At 40.3% G+C, this 8,625-nt stretch overlaps 2 protein-coding genes across 2 annotated transcripts in view; both read left to right on the forward strand.

Annotated features, from left to right (window-relative positions):
• LOC107096464 (calponin-2-like) overlaps window positions 1-5,027 on the forward strand; it is a 22,016-nt gene extending 16,989 nt beyond the window's left edge. The window contains exons 5-7 of the mRNA XM_015393126.1: window positions 2,852-2,968; window positions 3,474-3,620; window positions 3,705-5,027. Coding sequence (XP_015248612.1) covers window positions 2,852-2,968; window positions 3,474-3,620; window positions 3,705-4,013 — 573 coding nt within the window. The 3' untranslated portion in view covers window positions 4,014-5,027. The remainder of the gene's footprint in view (window positions 1-2,851; window positions 2,969-3,473; window positions 3,621-3,704) is intronic.
• A 1,137-nt stretch (window positions 5,028-6,164) lies between these two features.
• On the forward strand, window positions 6,165-7,436 carry LOC107096463. The gene is made up of 3 exons (XM_015393125.1): window positions 6,165-6,367; window positions 6,499-6,677; window positions 6,918-7,436. Exons 1-3 carry the CDS (start codon window positions 6,205-6,207, stop codon window positions 7,341-7,343), a joined length of 768 nt encoding a protein of 255 aa, XP_015248611.1. The 5' UTR covers window positions 6,165-6,204; the 3' UTR covers window positions 7,344-7,436.
• The last annotated feature ends 1,189 nt before the right edge of the window (window positions 7,437-8,625 follow it).

The following is an 8,625-nucleotide window of genomic DNA, read 5'->3' on the forward strand; positions in this document are numbered from 1 at the left end:
TGATGTTTCACAAGTACACGAGCACGTGAGAACACACAAGTACACATATTAAGAAACGGCCTAGTATCTCAATTAAACTCAATAAAAATACAGTTGGTGTTTAACAATGAATTAAACATTGAAAAGTTTAATAAATCTACCTTTTTAGAGGAAAACCAAGAGGAGAGTCCTGTGAAATTAACACCCCAAACAAACCTGCATTAAAAATACGGACGTTATCTTTCACTGAAAAATATACGTGTAACAAAGGATCATTGTTGCATCTTTTGTGTTTTTTTAATAAACAAATTCAGTCTGTCTCCTATTCAGGTAGAGATCGACTGATAACAGGGTTTTATGTTTTGTTTTTGAAGGCTAGTATTTATTACTTTATTAGTCGATCTGCCATATGTGCTGCTGATATTTTTCAGCAGTTTCTTTGTCCAATATTTTTTACTTTTTCTTTCTTGAATCTATTTACAGGTAAATAAAAAAAAAAATAAAAAAAGAAGAACTTATCAGTCTATCTCTAGTTTCAGTGTTCATAAAATAAATCAGGACAGCAAATCATCCTGTTGGAACTAGTTTATCGCCCAACGACCAGCTTTTCCTCACAGACTCATAATTAGAAACGCCGTATTAAACTAAATCTTTCTGTTTGGGTGTTTAGATGAAAACTGTTTAAGGTTTGCACTGATTCATCTTTAGCCAATCGATCGGCCCTATTTCCCTTAAACCAGGAGGATAGAAGATCAGTCAACACTTTGACTCGCTTCCAACGCCCAACGGTTTATTTTTCTTTATTTCTGTTTGTTCATTGTTTGTCAACTAAGATTTTCACCTCATCCTAGATAGTTGGTATTTAAACAAGGCAGCTGGGTTCAGCTTGTTAGCAAACAGTGAGATGTTTAGTAATGACTTTCTATTTAACTTACCAAGTTACTCAGTAAACATGGGCTTAAAATGTTAATAATGGTTTTAAAAATGATTTCATTAATTTCCATTAAAGTCACAGAAATCCCATTAGCTGGAATAAACTCTGTTAAATTACTTTTACTTAAAAACCTAAGTAGAATAATTGGCTTTTAATAAAATCTCTATCTAGATGTTTGGACTTCATGCCTATAAATGTACTTCTTATCCAGCAGTGGTTCCAGCTAAATGCATTGTGTTTTTAGCAGTCGGTGGAGGTGTTAGTTATGTTGTGGTTTTTTGTTTTGTTTCTCACTCCTTCTGCGGGTGTGAATCTGCTTGGAAGAAAATAACAAGTTTTGTAAATGGAAAAAAAAAATACTAACAATAACAAATTTTTAGATTAAGTTTTACAATTTGTGGCTTTCAAACTTTGTTTTACAGATAAGATTCTCTCATTTTTTAACAGAATACGAACGCTCGCTCTTGGCCATTTTAAAATCTTGTCAATATCCAATAGAAACGGGTCCTCGCTCCAGAGAAAAACCCGCCCCCAGTGGCAAACAGAATGTGATTTGGTCAACTACATCTGAAAGAAACAAAACTGAAAAAGCTTAATTGGAAAAAAAAAAAGAACCATTTGAAAGTAAAAGATCCATCACAGGGAAACACAGAGAAAAAAACAGGACAACCATTTACAGCTGTCCCAGCATGCACTGCGGCGGCAGCAGCTTCCCGGTCAGTGCTCGCAGAGCTCAGAGTATTGTGTAAAATTTCTTTCTGTTGCCTTTCTTAAAACTATCATTTCAGGCGAGAACATTAATGGGTCATTTAAAAAGAAATTTCCAAAGTTGAGAGGACCGTGGCGACCAGCGGACCTCCGAGGGTAACGGCGTAATCCATGTGTAATCCTAGCCCGCCTGCAGCAGCCCTCTGTCTGCATAGCCGTGCGTGAAGCACCTTTGGCTCTGATGGCGATTTGTTTGTTTTATTTGACAAAATGTTCATTTGATTTGTGTTTAAGGAGAATTTGGAGAAGCCAATTAACCTAACAGTCCTGTTTTTGGACTGTGGGAAGGAGCCGGTAACCTGACTCCGCCAGATGGATTTGCTCCGCATATCCATCTGGAAACATTCCGTTGAAGTAATTTTGGGAAGGGGTGAAAATACTGGTTAGCTGATTGGCCTATGTTGGTGATAGACGGGCCAAATAAACCAATCAGATCAACGAAGCATATGACGTACTAACAGAGCGACGACGAAGAGGAGCCAATTGATAGATCAAACTCTTGCCGAAACCAGTCGGGAGAAGAGCAAAAACAACTTTTCCTCTGAGAAGCCTCCAGAGCAGTGTTTTGCTCTTCTTTCAGTGAAGAAATACTCTGTAATTCCCATAAAACTTGCTCGATAGCCACGCTAACGCTAGTTTCATCGGCTGAAGCCGCCATGTTCTTTAGACCGAACTGTCGCGCTTCTCGTTGCATCACACCTCAACCCGCCTCAAAGCCAACGCTGATTGGACGTTCGTTTGGTGAACGGCTCCAAATTTTCTTCAACGGAGAGTCTCCAGACTGATTAGCGAAGCTGGAGTACCCGGAGAGAACCCACTAATGCTCAGGGAGAACATGCAGAAAGATCCCGGGCCGGGAATTGAACCCAGAACCTTTTTGCTGCATTGATGTTTCGGGTGTGCTACCTGCTGCTCCACTGAGCAGCATTTTTAAATGAAATCTGAGGAAATAGAAAATGTTACTCTTAAATTCAATAAAGTTTAATTTCTGGATTGTTTTTACATTTTGTTTTCAACAATAATACGAAGAAAAACACTGTTTTTCAATCGTTTCTCTCTAATACTGCCTTATAAATTGATCTGTTTGGATTCTCATTTTCACTCAGATACTTCTGGGTGCTTTAAAAAAAATACTTATCTTAAAATCTTCTTTTTTTCCCCCTCTTTTAGGCTAAGACCAAAGGTTGCCAGTCACGGGTGGACATCGGCATCAAGTACGCAGACAAACAGCAGCGGATGTTTGATGAGGAGAAGATGAAGGCGGGACAGTGTGTCATCGGCTTACAGGTACCTGCTGCTTCGTCCTGCATGGCTTCATGGGAACAGCTCCCCTATTTACAGTTGCTCTCTCCCATGACGGCATCCCATGCTGGAACACAATAGATGTTACACTCCGTCTTTAGGAAACTAAGGGTCAATCTAATGAAGCTAGATCTGTATTTTTGGTTAATTTCTGTGGAACAGGAGCTGCAGGGTCGTCTTTTTTTAGCTGACTGGTTTCATAAAGGCCATGTTACAGTAGCTGAGTTACATATTGTTCTGTTTTTGTTTTTGCTCCGTTGCTAAGGAAGACAAGAGTGCTACTTGCAGAACTTGATATACAACTTTGTGTGTTGTCACACGGCGACACTATTCTTAAGTCTGACAGGCGGCCGTCTGAAGCGTTGAATCACACATTAGACGACTGCTGGCCTTGTGGCTCCAAGCTGCAGTAACGGATAATTAAAGTAAGATCTGCACGCTTTCATGATCTGTTTTCACTAAGCCATGTCTCCTGAATTTTTCTGTAAAGATGGGGACCAACAAGTGTGCCAGCCAGGCCGGTATGAACGCGTACGGCACCAGGAGGCATTTATATGACCCCAAAGTTCAAATCCAGCCCCCCATGGACAACACCACTATCAGCCTGCAAATGGGAACCAACAAGGGAGCCAGTCAGGTAGCGCATCGAAACTTTCAGCTCTGTGGAATCAGTGGGGGGGGGGGATCTAATCCAAATGAACCCGATTGTTTTTCCCTTCAGGCTGGGATGACGGCTCCTGGGACCAGGCGGGCCATTTACGACCAGAAACTGGGCACTGACAAGTGCGACAACAGCACCATGTCTCTACAGATGGGCTACAGCCAGGGAGCCAATCAGAGCGGGCAGAACTTCGGCCTGGGCCGGCAGATCTACGACTCCAAGTATTGCCCCAAAGCCGGAGAGGTTCCCAACGATCAGAACGGAGCCGGCAGCGGCCGCGACTACTACCCCGACAACGACGAGGGTTACCAGGGTTACCAGGAAGAGTCCCATCATCAGCTGTACCATGAGGATGGGACGGATTATTAAAAGCAGTGGGTAGAGATGGGAGAAAAAAGGCAGGTTAGAAAACCTGGAGGCAGGCAGATGGTTTATTTTTATACCCACAGGATGTTGGATGCCATCCTTTAGTATTTTACAAATCTGCATCTTTAGCCCTGAATAATAAACATATCATGATGAACTGTATTTCTGTTTTTTTTTTTTTTTTTAGAGCAATCCTTTCGATTTAAAACCAGCGGTTTGTTTCAGCTTGTTTTTTTATTATGGGAACTTTTTGTGCCAAAGTTACAGAAATGTTTTGTCCCAAATGCCTTTTTTAAAATTTTTTATTATTTGTTACATGAAGGGAGAAACCCCGAATAAAGTCCTATAATATGTAATATTTGTGTTTAGGGAGATCTGTCTTCGCTGTATCTTTAGAATATTGCATCATGTAAACATCCGTTCCTGTGAATAAGATTGTGCATTTCCTCTTTATACTGTCAGTATGTTTCCTCCTTCAGTATTGGTCGCTGATCTTAGTGAAGTTAGTTTTTCTGATGAGGGATGAATTATTGATCGATCTCACAGTGGAGAAATTTACTCGTTAGAGATACGAATAATTTGTTGGAACAAGCTTTTTATTTTTCTTCTCTTACAAACTTTTATCTTTTTAGTGAAGGAAATGGTTTCCTTGTTTGCATAACCAGTCCAACTGGGGATTTGTTTTCTTTGGACCAAAGGCAGGAACAGGAGTTAGAAACATTCCAAGCAAGAATACTGGATTAACTTTAGCTTTGTGTTCAGTGACTGAATATTTCATGAACAGTTGTTGACATGCGAACAAACCTACCATCATGTTTGATCATTTATGTTGCTATTTATGCCGAGTTAGAACAATGTTTTTTTTCTCTCTTTTTGACATTGGATTATGTTTTCCCCCTCTCCAATGATGTTGGGAAGCTAAACATGTGAAAGTGGTTTAATAAAATGTATTCATTACTGGTGTTCATCATTTTATTTAAAAAAAAAAATAAATGTCTGCCTTGCTGATGAGAAGCCAAACCAGCTTCCTTGACCAAAATCAATCTGGTTAGCCAAAACCCGTTTTTCTTTTTTTTTTTTCTCAGTTCAGTTTCCTCATAAGGTTGAAACTTATTAAAGATATAAGGATGTGAAAACATAACCCCTGGTTTATAAGTCTAATTTTGTTGTGACACTTCAATGTCTCAGATCATCCAATTTAAGATAAGTTGAGTACATGTTAAACCTCAGTATGCATAATATTTTATTAATGGAAAAATCCACCGGTCACCATGGAAACATGACCATGACCCCTGGTTTATTGGTAACCCTGAAAAAAGAGCTGATTATTATTGCCAGACTAGTTTGTTTGAAGTGGGCTTAAGCTGGGCTTACACTACGATTTATTTTTATTTATTTTTTTGCCCTTTTCGAGCCAAAAGTATACAGGAGGTAACGGGAGCGATCGGCCTCTCATGACCACCTGTAACTACACGATCCGTCCCGCGCATGCGCGAACAAATATACATACGGGTGTCCATACATAATGTAATTATGTTATTAAAACTACTTGTTTCTATCCTTAACTCACTAAATAATTGTGATACACATCTGTACAACATGTTTTATGACTTTTGTGAGACAATTTTTATACTTTTTACATTTTCTTCGTTAAACTGCTTCTCTGACGTCATCAGTCATGCTCAGAGCAGTCCGGCAAAATATGATTAAACATTTTAATCTGCATTTTAGGTGTTTCGTTCTCCAGATTATGCAATATATAGCATAATGTTAAAACGAAACGAACACATACAACTCAAAAAGACTAGATTTATGTTTAAAGGCGAAAGAGTTAGCTCCCGGAAGTAGCTTAAGATCCCATTTCCGGTGCAGACCGCGCAGAGACGACTGATAAAAGAAAGGATTTTAAGGTATTTATTTTCTATAGAAATACATTATTAACTTTTAACACATATTTTAGTATGTTCACTATTTTTGGGAAGGGAAAACGTCATTTAGGTATTTTTAACAAAATAAAATCGAGGACGACCGGGAAATATCTGTGGATGCGCATGCGCAAATGAGCTGATGGCGCATGCGCAAAACATGTTTGATTCTCGCACGACCGCGGGCAAATCGCGCAGTGCGCATGCGCAAACAAGGATTATTCTTCCGCTTCCTCTCGAGGCAACAGAATCAAAACAAACACGGAATCATGGCGGCGGTGCGAGTGAGATGGAGTAAGTCGACAGAGAAGCAGCTCGTGGAACTGTGGAAAGCTCACCCCTGCCTCTTTGATGTTGCCTCCCAAAGCTACTATGACCGAAAAAACAGGGAGAAAAGTTGGGAGGCGATCGCACACCAATTACAGCTACCAGGTACGTTTTTGTCTTGACTAGCAGCATGGTTCAGAAGGCATTGTTGTGATTGTGTGTTGGCGGGGGCCCGTGTGTGTAGAGAGAGAATTACTGGCAATATATGTGATGAAGTACACCTGTTTCTTTTGCAGTGAATGAGGTTAAAACCCGCGTGACGTCACTCCGGACGCAGTATGGAAAGCTGCTGAAAGCCAAGCCCAGGCGAGGAGGTGGCCGGAAACCATTGACTCCCAAGCAGAAGTGGATACTTAAACACGTGGATTTTTTAAAGGGTCATATCATCCACAGACATACAGAATCTACAATGAGCGTAAGTCTATAGAACCACAGTGTAAAGGGGATATTGGTGAGGAAATAATGGACAAAAGTCCGAACTAATGCACACACTAAAAATGTAAAAAGTGAAAAGCCTTGAAGTTCTTGATATGATATAAAGTCTCTCCTGACAACCTTAACCTAGTGATACTTAAGTGTGAAATTCTCTGAAGTAGCTCATCCAATTTCTTTCATTGTAATCACTTCTGACTGATTTCTTTGCTGTTTTTCACAGCCCACCACTGAGTCAGAGGAGGCATTTGAGGGCGAGGGGGATTCATCCACATCGGAAACTGAAGCTGAAGTGGAGGAAGAGGACAGTAGTTCGTCTTTGACATGTCAGCTTGTCCAGAAAAAAGAAGAAACAAAACAAAAGCCACAATCTGCTCAGCAATGCCTTGAAATGGCCGAACTATCACTGCTCCAACAGATACAGAAAACTCTCGTTTCCAATGCAGACTCCACGGAGCTATTTGGACAGCAAGTAGCCTCTGAGTTGAGAAACATCAGAGATAGAGCAATACAATTAAGGCTGAGGCGAAACATCATGAACATGATTTATGATGCACAGGAGGCCGAGCATATTGGTCAAAGCCAGTATGCAAGTCAACTGGCTAGTCCATCGTCGTGTTCCTCCCCAAGACAACCCGGTCCCATCTAGCCTGCCTATGTCATTCACTAGCATGATACATCATGAGTAGATGAAAACAAAGCTCTGAAGTTTGTCTCTTTGTGACCAAACTACCTCATTTTTTTTTTTTGTTTTGTTTTAAGATATATATGGCACTAAAAAAAGTCTGTTTTTCATAAAAATGTAGATTTGTTTTAATTTGTGTTGTGCCAACTTCTTTTTTTTTTTTTTTTTTTGCAGCGTTTGCACGTATTTTGAATAAATATTTTTGTATTAAAGGACTTAATCTTTTATTTTCCATTAAGGCATATTTATGGTTTTTAATATGTTTTTAGATGTAAGAACTTGTTAAATTATGCTTTATGGCTGTATTCAAATTTACGGGTTTGGCTTTTATTTAAGTGTAGATTCATTAAAGTGTAACCTCCAAAAATCAGCTTATGTTGCATTTATGCTGTAAATTGGGTCTAAAGCAGCGGTCCCCAACCACCGGGTCCGTCGGTCATTTGGTACCGGGCCGCACAGAAAAAAAAATATATATAATTTATCGACGATCAGAGTCTGAGTGATGTTTTATTTTGAAAAATATAAAAAAAAAAATGGGGTATTCTCTCCCAATTACATCAGTCGGTGCATCTGTGCCTCTTGACACAGGTTAATTCAGGTCAAGGCGCATCCTATTTCCTTCGTTTAGAGCGACCAAAACAAAGCTACGGAGCAGACTGGACATCAGGAGCACACTTCGTCTGTTATTGTATCAGATTACGCCTAGATGGGACCGGCTTGTTTTGGAAAACAAGCTCAGGGTTCCCACTAATTCAACATAATGATCAGTTTTATTTGATTTTATGCCAGTCGGATCATTTTATTTGATCATATTTACCCCCCACACTTTAAAGGCCGGTCCGTGAAAATATTATCTGACGTATAACCGGTCCGTGGCGCAAAAAAGGTTTGGGACCGCTGGTCTAAAGGATTCTATAGGTAGGGCGATTAAACCGTTCAGCCCTTAAACAGTGAGTCTGCATCAGGCTCACTGGGGCTTTGTCTGCACATCAGCCTTAAATCCCTCAATCACTATGTAGGGGTTTAGACAGATGATCTCTACTTTTTGCTCCCGGTTGTTCACGTAACTCCGCCTTTGCACACGGCGCCTGAACCATCTTTGTTATTTGTCGCCGCTGTCGGGTAACGGTAGCCGTAGGCTACAGCTGGCCACTGTGACAACAGATCCTATAACGGCCGGCACTATTCAGACAGCACTTGGTATAGCGATTGCTGAAGCATTTCCTCCTTTGCTTAAAGGGGAACA

This window comes from Cyprinodon variegatus, unplaced genomic scaffold (assembly GCF_000732505.1).
Source record: "Cyprinodon variegatus isolate N-32 unplaced genomic scaffold, C_variegatus-1.0 Scaffold625, whole genome shotgun sequence".
In the NCBI taxonomy this organism is placed as follows: Eukaryota; Metazoa; Chordata; class Actinopteri; order Cyprinodontiformes; family Cyprinodontidae; genus Cyprinodon; species Cyprinodon variegatus.

What these genes read in the sequence shown, in the direction of transcription:
- LOC107096463 (XM_015393125.1), top strand. Translation starts at nt 6,205, where the DNA reads ATGGCGGCGGTGCGAGTGAGATGGAGTAAGTCGACAGAGAAGCAGCTC. An exon ending in ACACCAATTACAGCTACCAG is followed by an intron (nt 6,368 to 6,498) that starts GTACGTTTTTGT and finishes TTTCTTTTGCAG; the next exon opens with TGAATGAGGTTAAAACCCGC. An exon ending in ATACAGAATCTACAATGAGC is followed by an intron (nt 6,678 to 6,917) that starts GTAAGTCTATAG and finishes TGTTTTTCACAG; the next exon opens with CCCACCACTGAGTCAGAGGA.